The sequence below is a fragment of the Carya illinoinensis genome, chromosome 15 (assembly GCF_018687715.1).
Source record: "Carya illinoinensis cultivar Pawnee chromosome 15, C.illinoinensisPawnee_v1, whole genome shotgun sequence".
Taxonomy (NCBI): Eukaryota; Viridiplantae; Streptophyta; class Magnoliopsida; order Fagales; family Juglandaceae; genus Carya; species Carya illinoinensis.
Window position 1 is genome coordinate 11836334 of NC_056766.1, and position 15187 is coordinate 11851520.

The 15187-nt window shown below is 35.2% G+C and overlaps 1 protein-coding gene across 2 annotated transcripts; it reads right to left on the reverse strand.

The window, feature by feature from the left end:
* Positions 1-1410: 1410 nt before the first annotated feature.
* On the reverse strand, positions 1411-14194 carry LOC122297253 (CST complex subunit CTC1). 2 transcript variants are annotated; one of them, XM_043107258.1, is made up of 17 exons: positions 12974-14194; positions 12698-12816; positions 12193-12267; positions 11989-12067; positions 11803-11862; positions 11635-11712; positions 11329-11526; positions 9484-9588; positions 9067-9345; positions 8366-8857; positions 7665-8246; positions 7485-7576; positions 6779-6986; positions 6525-6636; positions 5158-5492; positions 4313-4482; positions 1411-1978 (listed from the first exon to the last, which is right to left on the reverse strand). In XM_043107258.1, exons 1-17 carry the CDS (start codon positions 14102-14104, stop codon positions 1975-1977), a joined length of 4119 nt encoding a protein of 1372 aa, XP_042963192.1. In that variant the 5' UTR covers positions 14105-14194; the 3' UTR covers positions 1411-1974. The 2 variants fall into 2 exon arrangements, with proteins under 2 accessions (XP_042963192.1, XP_042963190.1); XM_043107256.1 differs by having other exon boundaries at positions 11803-11892.
* Positions 14195-15187: the final 993 nt, after the last annotated feature.

A 15187-nucleotide genomic window follows, 5' to 3' on the forward strand; every position in this document is an offset into this window, starting at 1 on the left:
CGCTTTAAAAAAAATAAAATCTAATATCATGTTCAAATTGCCTGGATTTAAAATAATAATAATAATAATTTAAACACTTTTAATTTTTTTTAAAAATAAATTGAAGAATAAAATTTAAAAAAAATATAAAATAGGTAATATTGTTGTTACATCACAATGCAAAACATAAATTTACAAAAAAATAAATAAATAATAATACATCACAACTAATTAAACTAATACAATGTCACTACTATTCATATCTTTAATCTAGAATTGGGGTAAGATGCAAAAAAGAAAAAAAGAATAAAAAAAAGAAAAAAAGTGTATAACCCAGTTACGGATAACCGGGATATAAAACCAGATCCAGTTACAGATCCTAACCGAATCCGGCTTTTCCTCAACCGCTCGAGTATAATCTGGGCGGTTCATCCAGATTCCGGATTTTAGGACCGGACTGAGAAAAAAAATCCGATCTGGATGAACACCTCTAATATTGGTATGTCTTAATATGCTTATATTTTTATTATTATTATTCTTGAGATTATAATTTTATATATGCTCATATTTGTTAGTTTATGATTTGTAATATCGATTTTATTATATGTTAAAATTTGAAAAATACTTATATATATATTTTTTAAGTTATTGTGGTTATTAATAAATATATATTTTAACTTTTATGCGAAATTATATTTATAAGGTTAAATGAGTTTTATATTTTAGTCTAATCCATTTACATGAAACAAATAGTTTTAAATGAGACTTGTCCTATTAACATATTTTTAATTAATTATTAAACAGGTCAAAACAAATTATACGACACAACTCATTATCCAAATGGATTGGGCTAAGGTTTGGATGTTTGACACATTTAACTTAACAAACTGAGTTCAGGTTGATCTATATAATAAATGTTCATAACTTGACACCACATTAATACAATTCGAAAACATAATTTGTCACCCCTAGACTTAGGTCTGGTTCTTATGAAAACGATGAATAAACAAGTGCCACTTCAGCAAAGCAACAACATATAGCAACTAGACAGACATTTTAAATTAAAAAAACTTCCAATTCTCAAGTATTAATTCTAACTAAAATATTCTAAGAATCTAAGTATGAAAAAAAAACAAAAAAACTAAAATTATAGATTTTAACTTGGTAGAAGCAATAAGGTGAGGTTTTGGTGGTGAGATGAGGTGAGATGAGATAGTTTTAGATAAAAATTGAAAATTGAATAAAATATTATTAAAATATTATTTTGTAATATTATTATTTTAAATTTTGAAAAAGTTGAATATTTTATTATATTTTATATGAAAATTTGTAAAAGTTATAATGATGAAATAAGATGAATTGAAACCATCTTTGTATCCATACCTAGCCTAAATACTCCCTTAAATTTCCAAACATTTGATTTGAAAACAATGGCTGAAAGTAGAGATATTTACGTGATTAACAATCCGGGAGATGCATTCCATGTTGGACAGGGAAGGGAAGAGAGAGCAATAGAACATCAAGATTAATGGAGATATAGCCAACCTCGCCATACCATGAGCCACCGTATTAGCAAAGGCAAGGATGTTGTTAACTAGCCTATACAGAAAAAGAAGGTTGTAGGGCGTTTTCATTGGCTGATAAGATGATCCGAGTGGTTATCTTCACTTGTATGGTAACAGAGTTGCTTAGGCTTTTCCCACCTGGGGATCAAGGTGGTGGTAGTCTGGCTATCCTGTGCATACAAAACCACACGAATCCGATTTCCAAATCTCAGCGACAACAGTCTGATCTGGGTAGATGGCCATATCAATCTAGACTTTGAGGAACCTGTATAGAGGGGGTGAACGCCAATGGGAGAGATTATTGGATGAATTCAGGCTATTCAACAAAGTGTTGCAGAGACTGGATGTGCTCGATGCCAAGGATAGAGCATCGAGGAGGACGTGTTCATGAACCACTTGATTCCATATGCTCCATATATTGTCCATGGCATTAGCTGCAAAGAGAATAGAATATTATGAGTCGTTTCCAAGATTGACTGAAATCCATTCAACTATCTATATTCTTAGTGGTCTTATAAAGTGCAGGCCCCCATCATTTCTCCTGTCTCTCCCCTAACATTCTCCCCCTTCTGCCTCCATTCTCTCCTAAATAAAGATGTAGAATGGGGTCTCGCTCATAGAGAAAAGAGAGGAAGAAAGTCATTCTTCCTATTACATTCTACTATATAGAGATCAAACTTGACCTGCTGCGTATTACAAAATATCCCCCCATATACTTCCCATAGTAGAAATATATTCTCCATAACACTCCCCCTCAATCTGGAGGCATATGTATGTACAAGCCCAACTTGCAAGAAACAAGCAAACTAAAACCGTAAAAACATACAAAAAAAAAATAATAATCTACGACCTTCCCTGCAAGCAGGAGGGAAGCAAACAATATAAAGACATAAAAAAACCAAACATAAACAAGAAAACGCGCTGAACAAACATAGAATGCAGTAAACTCCAATGCCAGTCTACAACTCACTGAAAAACTGCAAGAGGGGGGAGAAATTCTTGCTCTTTATGATGGTTTCAATGAGGCTCCAATTGTACCATTGGTTGGACTCTATTGGAGTATGGGCCCAAATGTAGCTAGCCCAAATGTAGCTATCTTCCCTTTGGGAAGTTACAAATGGTATTAGGCCTAGTTTGGTTTCACAAACCTTTCAAACCATCACATCCCATCCCATCCCATCCCATCCCATCTCATCTCAATATCCAAACACCATTCAAACACAAACATTTTTCAGTTTCAAATTTTCAACTTTTTCATTTAATTATTATCTAATCATGACAACTTTCCCAAACTTAAAAAAAAAATAATAAATTATTTTTTTAAATCCCAAAACAAAAATTATGTTAAAAAATTATATTATAACCCTCTTTTAACTTTATAATTTTTTTATTCAAATTTTTCTCTTTCCCAAAACCCCATAAAAATCTTAACTCAAACCATTTCACTACTATTCACAAATTATCTTACTACTATTTACAGACTTATTATCTCATCTCATCTCATCTCATATGTGTAATCAAACGAGGCCTTAAAGCCTATCCCAATGAGAAGTGTGAAACTAAAGCCTCGCTATCCGTGATGGAATGAACCAACGAGAATGTCGGGAATTTAAACGAGGCCCCAAGGGGGGAGGGGAGATTGTGATATCCCATATTGAGTGATGAGTGTAATTAGCATATGGGATCACATTGCTTGGGAGGGAAAAGCTCTTGCTATTTATAAAAATTCCAATGGGGCTCTAATTGACTAGTCCTTTTAGAGTAAAGGTTCAAATGTGGTTTAGGCATTCCCTATAGAGCATAACCCTTATCTAACTAGATATCTCCATAACAATACTTTCCATTAAAAAAAAAAAAAAGAAGGTCCAAAAGAAAGAATAGTTTGATCATAATATTTAGCCAAAACTAAAGAAAGGTTCCACATCAAGGTCACTAAACATGAAATAACGGAAATGTCGCGACTGCTTCAACATGTTTACATTGGTTCCTACTTAACAATTTTCCCTAATATATGTATGTGCTACGAAGAAGATTGATAAAGTCCCACAACTGGCTAATTTTTTTGAGAAAAGGATTCACATAAGAAAGAAATCGTCAGCAGAAAGAAAGAACCAGTAGGATAAATTTTTGACAAGTTGAATCATTTCATCAAAAATAACAGAAGGAACTCCAAGCTGAATAGAAAGCAACCACCAATAAGAGAAAAATGCAACTCTTCTATTTTTTAAGATGAACTAAAGAAGACTATGAGCAGCCCAGAAAAAAAAAAAAAACAGTAGAGCCATCTGCCTGGAAGAATTTAATAAAAAGAGAATGCAAATACAGAAACAATGGCTTCACAAAGGGAGATAGATCTAGAATTCGATTAATTATTAAAAAAAAAAGATCTAGAATTCAATTCACAAAGGGAGTTCAAAGCAAAAATAGAATAGATGTGAAATACTGGTAGAGGAACAATGGCTGTGATGCTAGCCTTAGCAGATAAAATATCGATTATAGCCTTAACGATTAAACTCAATGAAATAAATTTTCCACTCCGAGCTCAAAATGAGTAAGCTAGGCAATGTTATAGAGCAGGCACTTAAATAAATATACAATAGTCCATTCCTTTCTTATTAAATTGGGCCGGTAGACAACAGTACATGTGACAACTAGGACCACCACAACAATGCTCTGGATTGGGGAGGACATCTTGCAGGAAAACAATAACATATAGAAGATTTGATATCTCATTCCACACCCAGTATTTAGTAACAGAAAATGTTTACCTATTAAGCAGTTCTTGGATCATATTCCTACCATCCGCAATTGGGTTCGTGTAGCAAACTTCCATAGCACAAATGTTTTGCATGGCATCCACAGTCATCTCCATTTCTGTAAGGTGTTCTTTCCCCAATTGCCAAACAGCTTTCAAATCAATCACACTAGCAATGACAGTCTGCCAAGATGAAAGAAGTATCTCATTGAGACACACATTCTCAACACTTGAGAAGCAATATGATTAGGAGATAACAGACAATTCACGACAGTAAATACAAGACTTGTCAAAATTTGTGCAAAGAAGAGGAATGATCAACTCAGAATGCCTCTCTTTTGTACGCAAACTTAGTTGCACCCCTTCGCACTTTTTAATGAGATGGACTTACAAATAAAGATCAACCAGAATGCATTCAAACAACCAGGACAATAACGATAAGACTAATAACAACTTCTCAAGCAAAAGTAAATCATCTAGATTAATCATCACTTAGCCAAATTAAAAAATGCACAAAAATTTTGCATATAGAGCTTCAGGCAGAGCATGTGAAATTGTGAAATTGATATGCTTAGTTTGTCAAAACATTTATGAAAGTAACATCCCCACAACGCTAAGAAAGCCTTGGTTTCATTTTTTTATACAATACATTCATCCCACTTTACGTCAGCTAATGTAAACATTCTGCAATAGGTGGGTAACAAGAAGGTTTAAACCTAAATTCCCAGAAATCATAACCAGATCATTCCACCTCCATTAGCGTTCAATTATCCAGTCACAAGTCATATAACCATTCTATCTGTAAGGAAGTAACAGAACTTTATTCCGTAAGCAGTTAAAAATTGGATGTAAACTGACCCAGGATGAGCTAAAGGAAGCATTTAAAATCATGAACTTAAGAAGGCTCTCGTCCAAGGCACTAAGGCCATTATCTGAACTGGTAGAAACAGCAAGGTCTTGATAAGAAGAATCAAACATTGACCCAAAGTTCTTCACTGTAATTCTATCATGGTTTTTGAAAATCCTCTCAAGATGATGAATAGCAGAGCTGCAGGCATTGTCATCTATCCCGGCCCACTTTTGAGTCCAGTCGCTGCTTTCAAAAGCTCGCTGTGGGAGTTTTTCATGCAGCCGAAGCATGGTAGATGCTCTTTTGGCATTAGCCCAGCAACGACATGATGACGACCCATCATCTACAGGGGGAAATAATATATAAATACCAAAAAGGGATCAAGATCATATAAAAGAAAGTACAATGATAACAGCAGATAAGACACTTGCAAAGCTGAGAACTCGTGGAAAGTGAAGGTTGCAACTTGCTAGGAATTTTATTTATGCAGTAGTCAGAGGAAGAAAAGGCTTGCTTCTGAATATTGCCCAGTGTTCATTGAAAAATCAACAAATTTAACAATTAGCATAAACATCTTGTATGCCCCACTATATATTATTCATTTTGATAGGAAGCATATGATGCAGAGAATTTGATCTTGCCTCTCCATGTTAATACCAATGAGATTGAACCCAGGATCGACAACATTCAATAGGAGACAGTTTCATATTATGAATAGAGTACAATGTATTGCTGATTGAGTTTTTTCCCATATCCTTTTTTCTTAAAGGAGACAAGATAACCCTAAAATTATTTGAGATGAGATGTTCCACGACGAGATCCAAATTCCTTCACCTTTTGAAAAAAAAAAAGGAAAACTTCAATTCGATATACTTTGATGAATTCAAATGACTGCATCTTACTCTCCCCAATTGCATTTTCATACACTAGGCATTAGAGGTTCAATCTTTAGCTTTGTATCGTAACTACACAACTACAAAGCTCTTTCATTTTGGATAGGTATATGCATTCAAAAAATGCATAATAGCAAAAACACTAGTAACCACATTATGCAGTAAATTAATTAGTGTCTATGAGTTGTACTGTGTCATATTAACAAATGCCCAAAATTCCTATGATCTGAAGACCCTAACCAAATGTAACAAGGAATGCAAAGAACAATAAACGGAAAAATGACAGATGAAGAGAGGCCTAAATGGTAAGGCACAAGATCATCTCACAAAAATCAGCTGGTGCACAGAACCCAAAGGCTTGCCCTGGATATGGGAAGTGGACAGTAGTGTCAAGCAGCCACTGCTTTGATAAGATAGACTAGACCTTAACTCTCCACAATCTCAACATCTTAAAATTAGACAAAAATAGACAAATAACATACCTAAAACGAAACAAGCAAGGGGAATGTCAAAAACAGGTGGCCTGGACACATCTTTTGATGGTAAACCATCATATTTTACCTTCTCCAGGACCAGTATATGGATTGCAACAACCTGCAATTACCAAAAGGTAAATCACAATTTACAGCCCCGACAGAAAACGAGTGCACTTCATCCATCAGAAACAAGAACCTTTTGAAACGGAGGAAAAATTAACCTGCATAGAAATCCTGTCAATGCTAAGGTATCAACTTACCCTGCAGTGAAACCGCATTGGCTTGCAATCTGAGCACTGACTCAATTCTGAAAACTGACCAGAAGAAACAGTATCTGGAGAAGCATTACTGTAAACATCCCGTAAAGGCTGAAAACTAGGATAGCTGTCACTGCATGGTTCACTGACAGCACTGATGGAGTTGATTACAATATATGTTACGGGAGTTAACATAAAGCCATTCTTGCTCCTGGAGCCAAGGAGCAAAGTTAAAGTAAGTATGTGAGTACATATGACTTCAATAGATAGAGCTTGGACCACAACTTAAAATTTGCAATTTTGGAAAAAATTATTTATTTGATTGATAATTTTGATAAAATTATGATTATAGAATACAGTTATCTCTCTCACCACTGACAAAAATAAATAAAGAAAGATCTTAGAGCCACTTCTTTAAGTCTAAAATGGGAATAGGTAAAGAAATCCATCTCGAACCTAATTTAACAATTACACTTCCCTCTTCTCACTCTGCTGACTCAATTCATTTTTGTATCCTGATGCAATGACTAACCCTACATATTTGCTTCTTCAAGTTAACCCATTAACCATAATTCCATTTGCAATATAAAATTTACCAAATCATAGACCATTGCATGTTCGGCTAAGCAGAGGCTAGGAGGCAAACGGAAACCAGATTCATAGAAATAAAATAAAAATAACACAAACTAACCACAGAACTAATGCATACCCCAGTTCAAGAACCCGATGAAACGTTGCATATGTTCCAGGTCCGAATCCAATAGGATAAGCATGCTTATTCAGGGAACCAAAAATCCTCACCTAATGAATTAATAAATGTAATGATGTAACATGAAAATTATGTAAAAATTAAATCCAAAAAAAAAAACAGAGTGAAATAGGAATTTACAACGTGATTGTCCACCAAAACATGAATACAAAAACTGTGTATAGTTCTCTGAAAGGATCTTGACTGTGGAGCATCACTGTTTTCATGGCTCAGAAGTACATCAATGGAACTATCATCAGTGCTATGAACAGAAACCACTTGCCCCTGGAGAGAAGAAAACTTTCCCTCGGGAAACAGGCAATTAGGGGACCCAATTGACAGAGAAGCATTAGCAAGCTCTTTGGTTGTTAAAGTTGCCTTGGCTAGGCCTTCTTCCAATCCCTTAATATTTTCCTCAAAGAGACCAATTAGATGGGCTGGGATACACAGATGAACATCTGAACAGGTTCTCAGAGAATTTTGAGTGGACACTTGGAGCTCAATTTGATCTTCAGACAGAACCTCATTATTTCTGAAAAAACTATTTAATGTAGGGTAGTATGATGAATTTTTCTCTGGGATGACCCCATCAGAAGCATATGAAAGACTCCACAAATGTGTTTCAGAAGTGACATGAACTTTGACACCACCGACGGCCTTGAAATTACAGAACAAATCATCTCTATGATGCCTTGTTATGTAATGACCACCAATCTGCAACAACTGGAATTCAGATGAAAAAAACAAAAGTTTGATCACATTAGAAGAAGCACAATATAGCACAATCTTCTCATCCCCACAATAGAAAATTACCATGGAAAAGAAAAGAAATCCAAACATACCTGATACTTGATGAAACTTTCGGACTTGAACTCCAACAGTACCTTCTGCATACTTGATCTGCAACTACCGCCAGTATTCAGATTGAGTCTTGTGCAGTGCATGATACCTGAGCTAACTGCTCTGTTACCATTAACACCTCTAACAGTGACCAAACAAGAAATTTCATAAGAATTAGAGTTGCAGCATCTTGGCTCCTCATTGGACTGACTAGAAGAATAAGAACGAGCACTCAGTTCACTGCTAGATTTGCAGAACTCTAACATTACACCTGAACTCGAAGCCTCAATCAATGCATGATCACTTTTACGTCTCTTGAGAGAGACACGCTCATAATTTTCATTAGCACTATGTTCTGGGCACTCCTCCAGCTGTTCCCCTGAAACCTTTTCTAGATTCACTAGTCCCTCTTCAACAAAATATAAATCCCAAGGCAAAACTAAGGCCTCAACATATAGGCTCGACCTATCTGGAATAGCTGGATCACCATGTACCTGTGACATTACATGAAACTAATATTTTCATGATGACCAAAGTAATGAAAGAAAACTTTTCTTTTCAAACAATTAAGGTTGATTCATCTAGACCTTATTTGTTTTCTTTCTTTCCTCATTTCCAATTTGACAACGCAAATGAAAATTACTTGGAGCATCTTCTAAGAACAAGACAACAATAATATAGAAAAAACGGTTGAAATATATACCTTGTACGGCACAGGAAATTTGTGTGTTACATAAAGCAGATGAAATGTTCCACCCTCAAGTTTCTTGAGATCATCCTTCCAGTCAATACTAGGATAAAAGGGAAGATTTTTGCAAGTCACTTCTGCCCAATGAAAATAAATATATACTGTTAAATTTATCTCCCTTGCTGGTGAAATACGCTGAAAGATACTTCTGCACGAGAATGGCCCATTGTCAAGCAATCCCAAATGATCTACCAGATTAGGCGCGCCCTCAATAACAAGTCTATAGTGAATTATCTGAAAAGCAAGAAAATGGAAGTCAATATGGAGACCAGAAAAATTTAACTGATGTATGAAGAGCACCTCTTATCCCAGTCAAGGGAGCTGCTGTTAAAAGAATGGAGAATAGGTTCCATCATTATCACCATATATGACCTCATATATACTGTTGGCATTCCATGTTGATGGAAGATCAGGTATAAGAACATCAATGCTACCAGTTACGTCAACCAACTGTAATCTTCCAGAAGAGGGAGAAATCTGAGCAGAACGTATTGTCGTGATGATTAGATCAACAACAGTTCAAAACAAGATCAGCAACAGGTCATAACTTAATTCATGTTTAAGTGTAACACAGAAACAACATTTAGGAAACATAACAAACCACTGCGAGCAGAACCCGTCTGCTTAGAAATGAACTCTTAATTGGATAGACTCGTTGAGATAATCACAAAGATTCAAATTATAGAAGAAAAATCAGATTGGCTATGGAAACTGTAAATTTGTTTTCAACCTCCGCCAACTTATCTCCCTATGAATAAACAGCCATATCTTCAGCCAATGGAGAGCCTTCTGAGAGAGAGAAAGGATTAAGGCCTGGTTTGGTTTCACAGACTTTTCAAATTATCTCATTCCATTTCATCTCATCTCAACATCCAAACACCATTCAAACACAAACATTTTTTATTTTCAAATTTTCATCCTTTTCATCTAATCATTATAACTTTCCCAAACTTCCAAACAAAATACAAAAAAAAAAAAAATCAACTTTTACAAATTTCAAAACAAAAATAATATTAAAAAATTATATTCTAACCTTTTTTTAATTTTATAATTTTTTTATTCAATTTTTTCTCTCCTTTCCCAAAATCCCATAAAAATTTTAACTCAAACCATTTAACTACTATTCACAAATTTCTCATCTCATCTTATCTCATCCCATCCCATGTAATCAAACTTGGCCTAAAACTCTGCTGGAATTTCTTCAGGATCCACTGCTGCTACAGAGAGCATGCGAGGAAAACTGGTTAAGGAGACAAAAACAATTTCCTGTTCTATTCTACAATGATTCATTGTGTTCATAACATTTGATCTTCTCTAAATGCCTAGGATTAAATATCTACGTGAATGCCTCAAAATCATAGATAAAGCAGAAAGTTTGTTTATATTTTATTACTTATGCGCTTGTCATTTTTTCTAGTCCTTTTCTTTTTGAATCAGAGGTTTCTACTGAGTCTAATTAAGATATGGGTTTTACTTGATTGAAAGTAGAATTCTTTCTTCTCTTTAAAAAGAAATGGGAGGTGTTTCGAAGATTGTGAACACACAATGGGGGAATTTAGGGATTTTTTCTTTATCACTTTAAATTTTTGGGTGAACAATCTAGGGAAGGATATGAATATTTGTAATGCCTTATTTTAGTACTATTTTGTTTTAGCTTACATTTAGGTGTATTCTTTTATATACTTCCTGTGTACTTGGCCTATACCTATTTACTTGGAATAAAATCTCCTATTACCTATCAAAAAAAAAAAACCTATAGCACTTGTGCAAATGCCCAAAACAATTTGACCACCGAAAGGTACCATCTATTTCTTTGCTAATTAACGAACTAACCTTCAGGGGAGGTTTGGATAGTGAATTGAGATAAAAGTTAAAAGATGAATAAAATATTATTAAAATATTATTTTTTAAAATTATTATTGTTTTGAAATTTGAAATTTTTATTTTATTTATTATATTTTGTGTAAGAATTTAGGAAAATTGTAATGATTAGATAAGATGAGATGAGATAAATTGGGCGGACTTTTATATCCAAACCGGGCCAGTCACATGGTCTATACCCCCTCTATTAAATTATCATACACTTTGCAACAAGGGATGCATCCTACTGCCTGTGTGCAACAGCCAAATCTAAAATTGAAGAAATTGATATAAACAAGTCGATCATGCAGTTTTTATAATAGATACTAAGATAATGTATCATCTTAGATTACTAACCTTTAGACTTCCAAGCAAAATAATGCCAATATCGTCACTTGTAAGTATTTTCCTGACCGACCGATCATATAATCTCCCTTCACATGATTGAAGGCTGAACAGGTTGTTTTCACACAGTTTCTTACAATCACTTTTTAATTGTAGAATTCTCATCCATGTGGCCTCACAATGATGAAAAAAACAGGATATGGGTATAACCTGAAAGAGTGGCAAGATCATCGTAACACACTAGAAAAAGAAAATACCATCCAAAAAATAAAGCAGCTAATCCAAAGTATTCTAACTGAATAGATAGCCTGGCTTTACCAGTTTCAGAGTATCAGAATACAGTTCACTACCACAGCCACAATGGTTGTGTTTAAATGTTTCCATGAATACTCCATGCTGCCAAAAAGAATTCAATGCAGAATATAAGAAAAATATTAAAATATAACGAGTTGTATTCAATTATCTAACTGATAATTACCAATTTACCCGAGATAGAAACACTGAGGTAGGCAGATGTAAACTAGCATACACCTGAGCCAGTCCTTTCTGGTAACACCTTGCAAGTGCCAAAACCATCTTATTGGAAAACCGCATGACAATGGTAATCGACATGAGATGGCTTCAAAATTAAACAAAAACAAGAAAATCTATGGCCCAAAGCTAGTAGATTACATGTTTTGTTCCCAAAATCTTCTTCTCAGATATTGTACCTGCAAACTTTTTCCTAAGACATGAAATGAGAAGTAATACCCTGAAATCCAACCATTCAGTTAAAGTAAATTAAATACAAACATGACATATATAAAAAACATTCTATCGAAATAATATAAGTTTGAAAAATAAACTAGGTAAAGAAGCTTCAAGACAAATGCCTACCATAGTCTAGCAGAAAAGGCTAGAGAGGCAACAAACTTGCCCAGCATACTCTCTGATTGTGAAACAGTATGACACCTGCGGCACAAAGTTGGGGTTATTTTTAACACACGCTTGGCACGAATGGACATCCCAAGGGAACTCGATGGTTTGAAGGGACAGTTCCATCATCCACAATGAGGCAAACAAAGATAACTGGCCTCATCACATATCTGATGGTTTGGGACCATTTAAGGCATATGTTCTGATATGATATGGTTTAACAACCAAAATAGTTATAGTGAGAACAAAACACAAAAACAATGTGTGTGCGTGTGTATTTTATAAGTGACGTATGTTTTATTAGTAAAAAATGGTGTTATGCCAGTATAAAGGAGATATACAATAGAATGTCCGCGTGTGTGTAATCAAGTTCAGTTTCCAAGGGTTGTCCAGAAATGCCATAGTTGATCACACACACCCCAGGAACTCATCAAGATAACAAGATTAATTTTTCAGTAACCCGTACCCAGCTTCCAATGGGGAGAACGCCTCCACGATTATGTTAGTCTTGAAGCAAGCCCCAAGAATAAGCATTTTCTTCCAAGAAAATCTTGGATTCACAAAATGGACATTTCTCACGGATATCTACAAACGAGCCAACAATTGAAAGGAAATGAGAAAAGTCACAAACACAGACGCTAGAAAGAAATATCACCTTTGTTTTGCTTATGTGTATAATTGGATACATTGTAACACAAAAATAAATTTGTGGTAAAAAAACAGTGATTTCATTCTTACTTACAATAGCACCAACCCTGAGGCTATGGGGCTGAGAAATTATATGATCAGTAAGTAACAGCCACACTTCATTATCCAGCTCGACAACCATTCCTTGCATGTACACGCCTCTGATTATGCCCTTATACGAACCACATTCACCCTTCCCCTTAATTACACTTCTCTCACACGGTACCCGATTGTTGGATAGCCTTGGTAAGTGCAAAGTAGATTTCTCCGTTGTTACATACATCAAATGAGACTCTTCCTTGTTAAAATATATCAACTTCTTCTTCAAGCCCAATAGCGTAATAGCATTCCCAATAAGTTTCATAAACACGGGATGCCACGACGAAGCGGAACCACAAAAATATACAAACCAAGCTTTGTTGTAAGAATGGCTCCTACTCCGACCCTGCTCTTGAATTGAATCATTCAAAGCCATTGCCGTAGTTTTGCAAGTACATAATTTACACTCGCAAGCCATAACTTGGAGCAAAAATCCTCTTAAATTTACTGGAGTGCTTGAATTTAGACCCATATAGCATGGATCTAAGGTAACAGGGCTTACTGACTCTAATAAGCCGTGAATGCGGTACCGAGCTTTGGAACTGTCCTCAGAGGAAGACGAAGAGCCGGAAACCAATGGAAACAAATCGACATTCGAACACCGGCCGAGTCCGCCGCTTGATTGCGGAAACCCCCATTTGATAATCTCCAAGAACCCGGCGCCACGTTTCACGGGAACGAAATTCCAAGCAAGAACGTCGATTTCCTTTCCAAGAATCCGCAAATCGAGGTCAATAATGTCGCAGCAAATTGTAGCCGAAGTGTCAGAGAATCGGAAGCAGTTGTTGTACGGGCAACAAAGAGTAGGGTTTGGAGCGAAGGCAGAGTCGTTGGTTGGGAGAGTTAAAGTTCCGACGATGATGGCGGGGTAGTTGAGAGGAGTGAGAAGTTTAGGGTTGGGGTTAGAGCCGGTGGGACCAGGAGGTGATGGGGGCCGGCATGAGGGCTTGGATCTTTGGTACTTTAATACGGAGAGTTTGGGAGAGAGAGGACGGGCACGATCGGGCGAGTGGAGAGAGTTCGTGGCGGTGAGAGGACGACCAAGCCGGAGCAGCTCTGCGACTGTCAGGACTTTGGGATCTTGCATTTTCTGCTGCCGATAACGTTTGTTTACTGCTCGCTGGCTCGATCTCGGAGGAGAGCAAGAAAACGGAAAATGGCGGTTCAGAGCGGGAACATTTTGAATGGGGTTTTATATATGAAAGCTGCTACAGAAAAGCCCATTTATAGAACGCACGAATGGTGCCAATGTGGATAAGCGGAGAAAATTAAAAAACAAAAAAAAAAAAAATACAATAAAAGTTAAAACATTTTACGAAAGCTTCTTTTATAGGTTAAGTTTGGACAATTTGAGATTATCCTCCTTACATTTTATCTTTGTTTGTACGTATACTTGTAATTTTTAACTAAATTGATAGCATTTATTTTATTTTTATCTTCATGTGTATGTGTATACTTTAGGCCTTCTATAATTATAAAAAAATTTGAAAAAAAAATGCAGAACAATAACCATAGTCAAGATTTACAGTGTTTTTTTTCTCGTGAAGAAATCATTTTTATGTACATCCTCAAATTTTTCTTAAAGATGTGCACTATTGAATACAAGTAATGCGCATAGGAAGACAAGACAAGAAAATGAAATGCATTATTATCAAATTTCATATGCCTATCAAATTTCACGGGGAGTAATAGTGTGTACTGTACTGGTTAGAAGAAAGTGATAAAATTAATTATATGCATGAAAGGTTATAACTTATAGTTTATGAAGGAAAGTACAATGGGAGAAATGTTTTGAGGAAATAAAGCCAAAAAAGAAAAATCCCACGTTGTAATATTTAAAAGAAAGGAAAACGTTTTATGTAAACTATGTATATAAGTGAGAATGCATGAATGAAATGTATATTCTTATATTTTTACAGTACGAAGTAATACTTATTAAGTATTAGATTGATTTTATTTTTATATGTATCCCATCCAGAGATGAAATGAGAACGGAGCGTAAATGCAGACATTGCCCAATAAAAATGTGGCGGATTCCTAAACCCTTTTGTCTAATTTATGAAAAACATTTTTGTAAATGGATTTGTATTTTAAATAAATAATTTCAACTGCAAAAGTCTTTCTTAGCTTTGTAAATACAAATTTTAAATACTAAATGTAGAGTCTTTTA

Coding starts and splice junctions, on each gene's coding strand:
- LOC122297253 (XM_043107256.1), bottom strand. CDS start 14,104: ATGCAAGATCCCAAAGTCCTGACAGTCGCAGAGCTGCTCCGGCTTGGT. Junction 11,527..11,634: donor ATTCTGATACTCTGAAACTG/GTAAAGCCAGGC, acceptor CCACTCTTTCAG/GTTATACCCATATCCTGTTT. Junction 8,247..8,365: donor AAAGTTTCATCAAGTATCAG/GTATGTTTGGAT, acceptor TCTGAATTCCAG/TTGTTGCAGATTGGTGGTCA.